This window comes from Rana temporaria, chromosome 2 (assembly GCF_905171775.1).
Source record: "Rana temporaria chromosome 2, aRanTem1.1, whole genome shotgun sequence".
In the NCBI taxonomy this organism is placed as follows: Eukaryota; Metazoa; Chordata; class Amphibia; order Anura; family Ranidae; genus Rana; species Rana temporaria.
The window spans coordinates 222,253,289-222,267,140 of NC_053490.1; the positions used below are offsets into that span (position 1 = coordinate 222,253,289).

At 45.6% G+C, this 13,852-nt stretch overlaps 1 protein-coding gene across 4 annotated transcripts in view; it reads left to right on the forward strand.

Moving 5' to 3' along the window:
* The window catches only part of GK (glycerol kinase), a 133,963-nt gene that overhangs the window by 34,738 nt on the left and 85,373 nt on the right, over positions 1-13,852 (forward strand). For all 4 annotated transcript variants that reach the window (XM_040336491.1, XM_040336489.1, XM_040336493.1 and 1 more), the window contains exon 5: positions 11,756-11,835. In XM_040336491.1, the coding sequence (XP_040192425.1) occupies positions 11,756-11,835 (80 nt within the window). The remainder of the gene's footprint in view (positions 1-11,755; positions 11,836-13,852) is intronic.

Sequence of the window (13,852 nt, forward strand, 5' to 3'; positions counted from 1 at the left end):
TATATATATATATATATATATATATATATATATATATATATAATATAATATAATATAATATATTTAAAAAAAAAAATCTAAACACCTTTTCCCTTTTAAAAAATAATAATAATCACATGCCTTTTGTTCTCAGCTGCATAAGAGCTGGGGGGAGAAGCAGCAGCACGCTTCCCAGTGAATGGCTGTGAGGGGGGGGGGGGCAGAGTGTCAGGACAAGTCTGATCTGGAGGTGACAATGCGTTCCCAGCATAGCTAGAGAACTGACCACGGTGTGCTCTCCTGTGCTCTCCTGCTTACTGTGACAGGAACACCAGTGATTTCACACTAAGGAAGCAATACAAAGAGAACAGGATGCTTTCTCATACAAGTACATGGTACAGCAGACACATATCAGGCATAAGAAATGTTGGGGTAACCAGGGCCATTTGAAGGAATTTGGGGGCCCCAAGCAAAATGGGGGGGCCCCCAAGCACCCCCCCCCCCTGCATGCAAAGCCTACGTTGGCGCTACACTAAAAAAAAATTCTATTCTTACCTCCCCTTCTTCCCTGTAGGCTGCCGCTGTAGCGTGGCCTAGCTCCTCTTCCCCCTGCCTCTTCTCCAGTCCCCTATCAGATGCAGTGCACTTCCTGTCCGTCCGACCGGGAACAGGAAACTGAATCTCCTGTACCACGCGCGGTACCCGTCCGGACTGACAGGACTCCAGGTGGAAGGAAGAGGAGCTTGGCTACATCCTGGGAAGGGGAAGTTGGGGGCCCCAGGCCAGCTCGCGGCCCCAAGCAATTGTTTGTTTTGCCTGTCCTGTAGCGACGGGCCTGGGGGTAACAAGCGCTTTATAGGGAGGCTATGGTTGGAGTTGGCAGCTTTTGTTTCAGAGACTTCCGATTAGGAGGTCTTCTCTGCAGAATTCTATGACCAGTGGGCCAGGCATAGGAGGACACAGCCTGTACACACAAACTGCAGAGAATCCTGTGATCGTAATATGCTGACCGTCCTGCTTTGGAGGCTCATACAGACAACAGCTGTATTCAGTGCAGCCAATGCCGTGTGAATAGAAATGCAGCAATAGAATGCTCTTTTTGTGCCAGATATGTAAAGAATCTTCTGCCTCCATCCCATACTAATGTGGATTTTCAAGCCTTTTTATTGTTCTTAAGAAGTAACGTACCAGTACATTGTTTATGGTCAATCAGATCACTTCAGTGAAAAATATCAGTACGTGAAGTGCAAAGGTTTGAATTTAGATGACTAAGCTAAGTAAATTATCAACCTGCCATTTGTTTTTACAACCTTTTTAACATAGGTAGCGGACACATATGTCAATCATTAAACAAGTCCTTTCTACTTAAAAAGTGATTTCTTATATTAATGTAAACAATGAAAAGCATGACTCTTTGCCTGACTTTGGAAGATCAGAAAATTGTCAGTGCTTTGTAGATTTAAAGTGGAGTTCCACCCATAAATATAACATTACATCAGTAGTTTTAAAAAAATGTCATTAGTCCTTTTAAGAATTTTTTTTTTTTTTTTTTTTAGATGCCTTCAAAGTGTTGTTGCTAGGCAGAATAGTTAATCTTCCCACTTCCTGCACCTAGGTGCTTAAGCTTCCTAACCTACACCGCACAGACTCCTGGGAATGTAGTGGGTGTAACTTTCCAGGAGTCTGTGCACTCCCCAGTCTCGAAGAATCATGTGACTTGGACAGTACTGGTGCTGAAACCTGATCTGAAACCTATTACACTGCTTGTGCAGCACTGAGCATGTGCGAGATCTGCAAGGCTGAAATCCAGGAAGTCATACAGTCTGGCTTCATGATGCCCACACTTAAGATGGCCCCAGTCAATTTCTATTTTATAAAGTGTCTAAATGCTGTAACAACCTAACAAAATGGACCTTCGTTTACAGACTAACTTTACTATAGATTAAGCTTGTGTATTGCAGGGGTATTTATATTTAAAAAGTGAAATTGTGGCCGGAACTCCGCTTTAACAATCTGTAAAATTTCTCCATTTCGATTCTGCTAATAGTCATGTGTTAGTCTATTTGTTGTTCTTTATAGAATTTGTCCAGAAAATATGGTAGGGAGGCTGACAGTTCTGATATAAACTAGTCTAGTTGTAAAGCAGCAATGTAAAAGCAATGCACAGAAGGATATACAGGAGAGGAATAGAGGTCAAAATTGGTGGCTTGGAAATGGGCCCATTACATTTAAAACGGGTGATTCCAGGGCAGTGTAGATGGTAGGGAGTGTGTCTGGAGCACTGTGGATAACAGGGATGTGCCTGGGCACACCCTAATCACTCTGTATGGTGCAGTTTCCCCCTACTGCTCGGGCATCCCCCCACGTGTTGCGCCCTCCCCCACCGCAGTGCTGCTGGCTTCCCTCCCCTTTTCTCCCCCTGGCTGCTGTGGGGGATTATTCAGGGTGGAGAGCAGGGGAAAGGGCTAATCAATATGTCAATTACTGGCCCCTTCCTTTTCTAAATGAACACATTTGATGTGTTCAATCATGACTGAAGCATAGTAAACTTTGAGTGTTTACTATGCTTTTGTTTGTGAATGAACAGGAAGCCGCTGAGCACAGAGCACTTCCCATTCATTCACTGTCCAGTGCTGCTGAGGCTGCAGAGAAAGTCGTGTGTGTTTTTTTAGCTTTGGGGTGCACACCCTAATGCAGTAGGCTGTGCAAACCTATGGTGAAGGTTGTGCAGAGGATACTGAAAATTAAGCAGAAGTAGTGGAATTGGTGACAGTGGAGATTTAAAAAGGGGACACCAAAACTGAAAAAGGGTATTTATAGTAGGGACTGTGTCATGGAGTATAAGTTTTAATTTCAATGCAAACTTGCCCATCCACCCATGTCTGTATTTTGTTAAGGAATCACTTTGAAAAACACCCTTTCAAGACACAACCCCCCCCCCCCCTTCTACAGATGAAAGAAAAAAAAAATGCCCATAGAGACTCCTGGGATGTATGACATCATTTTGGCCTAGGCCAGAAACCAGGAAGCAACTGAACATATTAAAATAAGTGGAAAATGAAGACTGTTTTTTCCTTCCCCTGTATCCTTAATCCCTCCTCCATGTTTGTGTGATGGAGGTGGGATCTCATTGGGGAAAGACAAAATCGTTTTTTGGGGGTGGGGTCCCACAGGGGAAAGATCAATGTATATGTTGGGGGTGTGGTATCATTGGAGCATGCTCTTAGTGACCATGACAAAGTGAAAGTAGAATTTTAAGTATCACGGTTAATAGATTGCACATTTCCCCTCCTGAACTCATAGGCCCGGATTCTCGTACGAGTTACGCCGGCGTATCTCCAGATACGCCGTCGTAACTCTGAGTCCGAGCCGTCGTATCTATGCGCCTGATTCTTAGAATCAGTTACGCATAGATTTGTATTAGATCCGACCGGCGTAAGTCTCTTACGCCGTCGTATCTTAACTGCATATTTACGCTGGCCGCTAGGGGCGTGTACGCTGATTTACGCCTAGAAAAATGTAAATCAGCTAGATACGCGAATTCACGAACGTACGCCCGGCCGACGCAGTACAGATACGCGGTTTATGTTAGGCTTTTCCCGGCGTAAAGTTACCCCTGCTATATGAGGCGTACCAATGTTAAGTATGGACGTCGTTCCCACGTTGAATTTTGAACATTTTAAGTCGTTTGGCGTAAGTCGTTCGCGAATAGGGCTGGGCGTCATTTACATTCACGTCGAAAGCATTGGCTTCTTGCGGGTTAATTTGGAGCATGCGCACTGGGATACTTTCACGGACGGCGCGTGCGCCGTTCGTAAAAAGCGTCATTTACGTGGGGTCACATTAAATTTACATAACACACACCCACACCTACCACATTTGAATTGGGCGGGCTTACGCCGGCCTATTTACGCTACGCCGCCGCAACTTTGGTTTGAGAATGCGGCACTTGCCTGTCAAAGTTGCGGAGGCGTAACGTAAAAAGGATAGGTTACGCCCGCACAAAGATACGCGGTTCTACGTGAATCCGGGCCATAATGTCCTGCTGCATGCATCTGTGGATGCTCATTTCATAACCTCCTCTATTTAGATGTAGAAATTAAGATTTATAATAGAACTTACATTTGAGTTAATTTCACTTCCCGGTTTCCCTAAAGGGTACTGGTGATGTAGCCATGGTCTCACAGCAGCCCCTTAAAAAGGCTACATTACCAGTACCTTCCAGGGAGATCTAGCCTGACTTTGTGTGTGTGTGTGTGTGTGTGTGTGTGTGTGTGTGTGTGTGTGTGTGTGTCGTATGGGATCTGTTTGTTGAAGAATAGCAAACTAGTATCGCGCATACGTGAGGACAGGCGCAGACTTCACCGGACCTGCACAGAATAAGGCAGAAGCAGCTGGCCACCAATTACTGTGGTGTCCCATCCACAGGGGGGACAGTCCAAGCACACTGCATAGAAAGTAAAGGAAAGGGGTATACATAATGAATTTTATTGTTTTTTAAATTCAGACTGCCTTGCTGTTGTCATTTGTAAATTGGGGGAATGTCGGCAACTCCAATCCGTAAGGAAGAGCACTGTAACCACTTTGGTCTTAAAGCGGTAGTTCACCCTCACTTGCATCATTTTTCCATCGAGACAGGCATTGTAGCGCGAGCTACAGTATGCCTGTCCCGATTTTTTTACCCCCGTACTCACTGTGTACCTGTACGATAAAGATTTCGGCTCCCGCGGGGAATGGGTGTGCCTAGGGAGAGGGAGGATGATTGACGGCCGGCCCTGGCACGTCACTCTCCCCGAAGACAGCCGGAGTAGGTCTCGGCTCTTCACGGCGCCTGCGCCGTGAAGAGCCAAGCCTATTTCGGCTATTTCCGGAGAAGCGTGAGGCGCCAGAGCCGGCCGTCAATCATCCTCCGTCTCCATAGGCACACCCATTCCCTGGTATCTTCGATGTACGAGTACAAGGTGAGTACGGGGGTAAAAAAATCGGGACAGGCATACTGTAGCTCGCGCTACAATGCCTGATTTTATGGTACAATAAAAAAAAAAATTTTTTTTTTCGTTCATAGGGTGAACCCCCGCTTTAATTTCCCTTTTCTGTTTTAGTCTATACATTTTAACTGAACTCAAAAAGTAAAGATTTGTTACGGTATAGAGACAAATCAGAAATATTTTTGCAAAAAAGGGAGAAAGGCTGATGCCACGGAAGTCGGCCAAAACATTGTTTTATTATTGCATGTGAACAGTCAAAAAATCCAACACGTTTCGGCCCCAGAAGGGCCTTAATCATGTCCGTGATTATCATTGTTGATTGCAGGTTATGTTTATTTACATATAATAATAATATCATCTGTGTCCTAATCGATTTTGAGTGGTTGAGTGCTGGTAGCCAAGCGCCGTTTATGACATAAGGCAATTTCTTTCTCGTACATCACGGGACACAGAGCGGCATATTCATTACTATGTGGGTTATATGGAGTACCTTCAGGTGATGGACACTGGCAATCTCAAACAGGAAGTCCCCTCCCTATATAACCCCCTCCCATAGGAGGAGTACCTCAGTTTTTTCGCCAGTGTCTTAGGTGTTGGTCATGGAATAGCTTTGCCTCCATATCCTTGGGATTAAGGCGGGCTAACCGGATCTGTCCAAAGTGCCTCAGTGCCAAAGTGGACAGTACCCGGGCCCCAAACCGTGGGTTTTTTGCCTATAATGCCCTCTCTAAGAGGGCTGGACCCTGGGCCCAGGACTTAGAGCTTTTCCAAGGCCAAAAGTATCCTGTTTGCCAGGGTGCTATATAGGTCCAGGTCAGTCGGTTCCTTCCAGGACCCCAGTACCTGATGGTCTACTACTTTACCCACGGAGATGGGAGAAGATTGGACTGTTGTTGCTTGGCAAACGTCCTGCAGCATGGAGCAGGTAAGTGGAGAGCCTGCGGGACTTGGTCCGACAGTGGGCTCTCCAGGGGAGATCTATGGGGGGTTTGCCTGAGTGTGCTCTGCATTGGCACCATGGTCACTATGTCTGTTATGTCTGGATGATCTAACTTTTCCCCCATCACTGGATCCCCCTGTCTAGGTCATTTCTTTGCTGGCTACCTGCTGCCCCGCTGGTTGGGAAGGTCTTCTTAGGAGACCTGTCTCAGGGCTATAAATGAGTCCTTAAAGGCCTGTTTTTAAGTCCTATCTGGCCGGGGTTTTGAATTTGCCGCTCTGCAGCCCGTAGGGGCGATCCTCTCCCTGCTTCCTGAGCCTGGCAGCGCGTCTCCATGTGTTCCCCTCCCCTGACATACGGGCGCGCGCGCGCGGGCGCGTGCACGGTTAATAGAGCGGTTTCGCGCCGTTTGGGAGGGGGGCGGGGAGCGTGCAGGCCGGCGTCGGAAGAGGCGGGCTTTCGCCTCTGTTATTTGAAGCAGGTCCTCGTTCATGGCTCAGTCTGAAACTGAGCTGAGAGCGAGAGGACACAGAGCAGCACACTAGTGACTCCCGGTGGCAGGAAAGGGGTAGTACATGCTAGGCTTAGCCTATGTATATCTATTAAGCCAAAAATCCTCTTTGCGGCAGGTTGGAGGCTGGTAAAATGATTTAAAAGGAATATATATATATATATATATATATATATATATATATATATATATATATATATATATATATATATATATATATATATATATATATATATATATATATATATATATATATATATATATATATATATAATGTATTGAAAAAAAAAAAAAAAAAAAAAAAGTGGTTCTTTTTTTGTTGGAACATACGGAGCCCCACCAGGTTTGGGACATTAGTAATACTGCTGTTCCCTTAACCACGTAGTTTTTTCCTAGCTACAAACAGTCAGTTGTTGTATGCTGGGGTACCTCGGTCTTGTACCATGGCTCCCAAAGGCTCGGGATCTAGGGGGGCAAAAAATGCCAAAAAACAAAAAGGTTCCCCCTCAGATTCTGAGGATACGAGTCAGGCTATGCCAGTACTCTCCCCACCTGTTAACCCAGGGGTGGCCGCCTTGGTTGAGCCAGTAGGGGGGTCTGGTGCGGAGGCTGGCCCAGATCCTCCCAACCCGGTGTTTGTCACAGAGGAAATGCTAGCTATCTCCTTAGGAGGGCTAGAGAAAAGATTGGCAGCTATGATCGCTAATTCTTTGCCAGGCAAGAAGCGGACTAGGTCCCCTTCGCCAAAGTGTGTATACTCAGATGCTGAAGTTCTCTCTCCAGAGGAATTAGAATCTCAGGAGGACCTGTTGGACCAGAACCTAGAAGGTTCAGAGCTTGAGGATTCTACTGTGGAGGAACCATTCTCAGCCTCCCAAGCAGAAAGTCTGTGGGTCCAGTCCTTGACAGACATGGTCCGATCGGCATTTAAGTTGCCCTCACCGGAGCCTCGGGCTCCGACAGTTTCCTCCTTGGGCTCTTTAAAAGCCCCCTTGAATAACGCAGTTTTTCCAGTCCATCCTCTGTTGGAGGAATTGATTTACCAGGATTGGGTACGACCGGACAGAATTTTTTTGCCGCCTAAAAGATTTTCTGTTATCTACCCCATGGAAGAGAAATTTTCCAAAAAATGGGCGCCCCCAGCTGTGGACGCAGCCATCTCATGCGTAAATAAGTCATTAACTTGTCCGGTAGAAAACATACAAATGTTTAAGGACCCGGTTGATAAACGTTTAGAGACACTTTTAAAGGCTTCCTTTGCTACGGCAGGAGCAGTGGTACAGCCTGCAGTGGCTGCTATCGGAGTTTGTCAGGCTTTGAAGGTCCAGACTAAACAGATGCTGAAAGACATCCCTGCCCAACAGGCAGAGGAGCTATCTGATATTCCCAGAGCTCTATGCTTTGCGGTGGATGCTATAAAGGACTCCATCCAGCAGGCGTCTCGTTTATCACTATTGGTAGTGCATATGAGAAGGCTCTTATGGTTAAAGAACTGGGCGGCCGAGCCCCCATGTAAAAAACTTCTGGCAGGGTTTCCCTTCCATGGGGGAAGACTCTTCGGAGAAGATCTAGATAAATACATTCAGACTATATCAAGTGGCAAGAGTACCCTCCTACCAGTCAAAAAGAAGTTCCGGGGTCCTGCCTTTAAAAGGCCGATTTCCCCTGTCCCGGGGCCCTCAAATTTCAGGCAGTATCGACGGCCTCCTGCGCGATCCAACTTTAACAATAAGTCACAGGGACAGGCCCCTGGGGGCAAGAAGCCATGGTATCGCAAACCAACAAAGCCAGCCCCTAAGTCTGCTTTATGAAGGGGCGCCCCCACTCACTCGAGTGGGGGGAAGGCTTCGTCTCTTTTCAGAGGTTTGGGAAGCCAACATCCCTGACAGATGGGTCCGGTCATCTGTGGCCATAGGCTACAAGTTAGAGTTTCTAAAGTTTCCGCCGCCTCATTTTCAGGAGTCAAGGGTACCGAACGATCCAGCAAAAAAGGCCTCGTTCCTAACGGCATTGGATCGTCTGCTCTGCCAGGGCGTGATTGTAGAGGTACCAGTCCAAGAGCAAGGACTAGGCTTCTACTCCAATCTATTTGTCGTACCAAAGCCCAACGGCGATGTCAGACCAATTTTGGACCTAAAGAGTTTAAACGTTTACCTAAAGGTTCAGTCATTCCGGATGGAATCTGTTCGGTGAGCAGCCGCCGCGCTCCAGAAGGACGACTTTCTGGCTTCCATAGACATAAAGGACGCTTACCTTCATATACCGATCTTTCAGCCACATCAAAGATTTTTACGCTTCTCGTGGCTCAGCGTCACTTCCAATTTGTGGCGCTTCCTTTCGGGCTGGCTACGGCCCCCCGGGTGTTTACGAAGGTTCTATCTCCAATTTTAGCCAATCTTAGAATCCAAGGGTTCACGGTCCTAGCATACTTGGACGATCTCTTGATCATTCCAACCAACAAAACAGTTGGAATATCTCGGCATGAGGTTAGATACAGCTCAGCAAAGGGTATTTTTACCCCTGGTAAAGGTCAAGGCTATCAAGGAATTGATTCAGCTGGTTCTAAGCAAAAAAGAACCAACTATTTGCCTATGTATGCGTTTACTAGGCAAGCTGGTGGCTACGTTCGAGGCGGTACCTTACGCACAGAGCCATACTCGCAGCCATTCTGGCAGCTTGGAGCAGGAAAGCACAGGCCTTGGAGTTTCCTTTAGCACTATCATCAAGAGCCCCGGCAAAGTCTGTGCTGGTGGTTAAACCCTCAGAATCTGCTGAAGGGAAAATCCTTCAGCCCCATAGCCTGGAAGATAGTGACCACAGATGCCAGCCTGAAAGGCTGGGGAGCGGTCTTGGATGGTTGTACTCGCCAAGGTACTTGGGCAGCGGCAGAGAAGCAGCTGCCCATCAATATCCTGGAGCTCAGAGCTGCTCGGCTAGCCCTCCTGGCATGGACATCCAAATTGCAGGGATCCCCGGTGAGAATACAATCGGACAATGCCACGGCTGTGGCATATATAAACCACCAAGGGGGAACCAAGAGTCAGGCCGCTCAGAAGGAAGTGAGCTTGATTTTTCTGTGGGCAGAGGCTCATGTACCCTGCATATCGGCAATATTCATTCCCGGAGTGGACAACCTGCAGGCAGACTTCCTAAGTCGCCAAACTATGTCGCCAGGGGAATGGTCTCTACATCCCCAGGTTTTTCAGACAATCTGCCAGAGGTGGGGGGTGCCAGACGTGGATGTCATGGCATCGAGATTCAACAAGAAGCTAGACAGGTTCATGTCCCGGACAAGGGACCCGATGGCCTGCGGAACCGATGCGTTGGTATGCCCTTGGCATCAGTTCAAACTTCTCTATGCCTTTCCCCCGCTACAGCTACTACCCGCCTGTTGCGCAGGATCAGGATGGAGCACAAGCCAGTGATCCTGGTTGCTCCAGCGTGGCCCCGGAGGGCATGGTACTCACTAGTCTTGAGGATGGCAGTAGAAGACCCTTGGACTCTTCCTCCACGACTAGACCTACTCTCTCAAGGCCCGATCCTCCACCCTGCATTACGGCGTCTAAATTTGACGGCCTGGCGGCTGAATCCCTGATTCTCAGGGGTAGAGGTCTGTCTAAGCAGGTTATCTCTACCCTGATCAGGGCTAGAAAGCCGGTCTCCAGAGTAATTTATTACAGGGTTTGGAGGGCCTATGTAGGCTGGTGTGAGTCCAAGAAATGGCTTTCCCGCAAGTATACCATTGATAGAGTGTTAAGTTTTCTCCAGCTGGGAGTGGATAAAGGCCTGGCATTAAGCACAATTAAGGGACAGATTTCAGCTCTGTCAGTGTGGTTTCAGATGCCGCTGGCCACCCACTCGCTGGTTAAGACCTTCATTCAGGGGGTCTTACGTATTAATCCTCCGATCAAGTCGCCACTTTGTCCGTGGGACTTAAATCTTGTTCTGTCAACTTTGCAGAAGCAACCTTTTGAGCCGTTGGCTGAGATTCCTTTGGTTTTGCTAACAAGGAAGTTGGTATTTCTGGTTGCCATAGTTTCAGCCAGGAGAGTGTCAGAATTGGCTGCCTTATCTTGTAAGGAACCATATCTTATTCTGCATAAGGATAGGGTGGTTCTCCGTCCTCATCCTTCCTTTCTGCCGAAGGTTATATCCGGTTTTCACCTAAACCAGGATTTGGTTCTACCATCCTTCTTTCCGAAACCTACGTCTAGAAAAGAAGGGTTGCTGCATACCCTAGATATTGTCAGGGCCATGAAGGCCTATCTTAAAGCTACAGAGAAGATTCGGAAAACAGATGTGTTGTTCATTTTGCCGGATGGGCCCAAGAAGGGGCAGGCGGCTGCAAGATCCACCATCTCGAGATGGATTAGACAGTTAATTACTCAGGCCTACGGCTTGAAGAGGTTGCCTCCTCCTTTATCAATAAACGCTCATTCTACCAGGGCCATGGGCGCCTCCTGGGCAGCACACCATCAGATCTCTATGGCTCAAATATGCAAGGCGGCAACCTGGTCATCAGTCCACACGTTTACAAAGTTTTACCAGTTGGACGTAAGAAGGAATAAGGATACAGCCTTTGGGCAGGCAGTGCTGCAGGCTGCGATTTAAGACCCTCAGAATCGGGGGCACCCTTGATTTAAATTTAAATTTAAATTTATTTTTCTTGACTAAGTTGGATTTATTATTATTTTGAGTGTACCTCTAATTAAATCCTGTTGTCTTGGGAAGATGTCTCCCTCCCCTCATTAAAGCATTGCTTTGGGACATCCCACATAGTAATGAATATGCCGCTCTGTGTCCCGTGATGTACGATAGAGAAAAAGGGATTTTTAATACAGCTTACCTGTAAAATCCTTTTCTTGGAGTACATCACGGGACACAGAGCTCCCACCCCTCTTATGGGGATCATTTTGGGAGGCATACTGCTTGCTACAAAACTGAGGTACTCCTCCTATGGGAGGGGGTTATATAGGGAGGGGACTTCCTGTTTGAGATTGCCAGTGTCCATCACCTGAAGGTACTCCATATAACCCACATAGTAATGAATATGCCGCTCTGTGTCCCGTGATGTACTCCAAGAAAAGGATTTTACAGGTAAGCTGTATTAAAAATCCCTTTTTTCCTTTATCCTGTCCCACCTAAACCCTGGAATTTTATGTTCTCCATCAGCTCATCCCCACAGTTATTACATTTTTTGTATCACTTGACCCTCCCTTTTAGATTGTAGGATCTAACAAGCAGAGTCCTAATGCCCTAATGTTGTAAAGTGCTGCGCAAACTGTTGGTGCTATATAAATCCTGTAAAATAATAAAATTCTTATTTATTTTTGCTAGTTTGGCTTGATCTGAGGACCCAGTCAACGGTTGATAGGTTGTTGAAGAAAATTCCAGGAAGGAACAAGAATTTTTTCAAGGTAAGACAGTTTATATATGGTTATCGCATGTGATATTTGTGTGTGTTGCTTTGTTTTGTTTTTCTTTTGTTTTTTTTATCATGTGCGATTAATTGAGTCAATTAATCAAAAAATTGAATAAAAAGTAATTTGGTGAATATGTGAAGTAAATACTGCAAAAATTGAAATAAATCATTAAAGTCTGCTTACCATTAAAACAAGTTTTTTTTATCATGGTATAGATAGTTGACATCGCCGTAATTCACATAATAACATAAGGGGAACCCTGCACTGGCCAGTATGTGAAAGTTTACCATTTCAGAAAATAGATTTGGTGAATGAACACTCTTCACCCACTCCCTGCTGCATTTGCCACTGTGGGTGAATACAGTTTCACCATCCACACAGCCAGGTGCAACATGAAACTGCCATGTGACCACGCTGACCAATCTGAACCACTCTGCTCTGTCCCGACATCCCTAAGGAGGAAGAACAGCACAATTTTCAAACACCAGAGCCACTGCAGGGGGTGAGAAGAGTGTAGGGTGTTTACCTCTTCATTTCTTCGAGAACTCCTTGGCTCAGGAATGTAAACTATTTGTATCATTGCACTAGGGGGGATCACTCTGTGCATGAAGGCACACTAGACTGTTTTCATTGTTTTCATAATATTTCTGTGTACCTTCATTCATAGAAAAATCTCTCCCTGGTTCATTTTTTTGCCTGTAAAAAATGTGTAATAAAATAATGTAAAAAAAACACAAAATGTTAGTGCTAATTATCACAAAACACAAATGTTTAGCACATTTAATGAATGGACTACTTTTTAAAATACATTTTGCATGAGTTATTTTAAGACAAAAAAATCCTGCAGTATTTATGTGATTTTACCACACTATATTTAATATTTCCTAGATTTATATAGAACCAAGGTGGCAATTTAGCAGAAAAATCCTGTCTATTAATATGAATTCCTGTACGATTGCCACCGCAAATATTTGCTGGGCTGGGGGATTTGGCGGTCTGTGTTTCATGGAATTTGCACATCTTTTTCTCATTCAATACATTTTTATTGAAGTTTTTATTACAAGGATGCAAACGTGTACATGGGATAATCACACTTCATAGTTTGGAGGGCCATAGTTTAAGGAGAGGGTTGGAAGCGCTAAAAATCCAAACAGTGTCGAATAAGGGACCTCACTGTTAGAAAGTCAAAGTATAATTCATTAAGTAGGTACGTTTCTAACGTAATGGACCATAAAGGAGAATGAGTGGAAAGAGCGATGGCGGCTCATACAATGGAACTAGCGTGTGCAATTTTCTTAACTGATATGAAGGGAAAGGGTGTACACAGGAACAAGGGCCTAAGGCCGTGTTGCAAATCCAAGGTCAGGCAAAAAATAAAGCGGAAAAAAAAAAGAGGGAGGGAATGTGAGGAATCGGTATAGAGACAGGGGTAAGGAGAGAGGGAGAGGAAAAGAAAAGAAGGGAGGAGAGTGTCTGGGATGCTACATCAATGGTTGGGCCCCCCCCCCCCCCGGCACCTGGTGCTTTGTCATTCCAGAGCTGTAGGGGTAGAAATATGAAATTCAACCTATCTATCCACATAGTCCAAATTTTCAATTGTTCAGGTGGAAGAACGTCTCTCAACACTGGCAGAAATGCCACAAACAAGAGACTGGTACTCGTTACCCATTTTTCTGATGTAAAGGTTTCACATTAACAAGGCATATACTGCTATAATAAAGTTAAAAAGGGAATGGTAACAGCAAGTGGGAACATGCAATCTTATTTACATGGTAGTTGCACTTTCATGCTGATATGTTGACCGCTAAAGAGATCTATTTATATTTTTCATGTTCCATTATGTTGAATGTAATAGCCTTATATGATTTATTTGTGAGGCTCTGTATTTTATTTAGTTTCCCTTACTACCACCCCATGAATGGCAGCAGTGGAATGCTTGTGGCCACAATATACAAAAGCTCCTGTGAGGTAGAACAGTGTATTTGGGCCGATGTCCTGTGACACACTGACA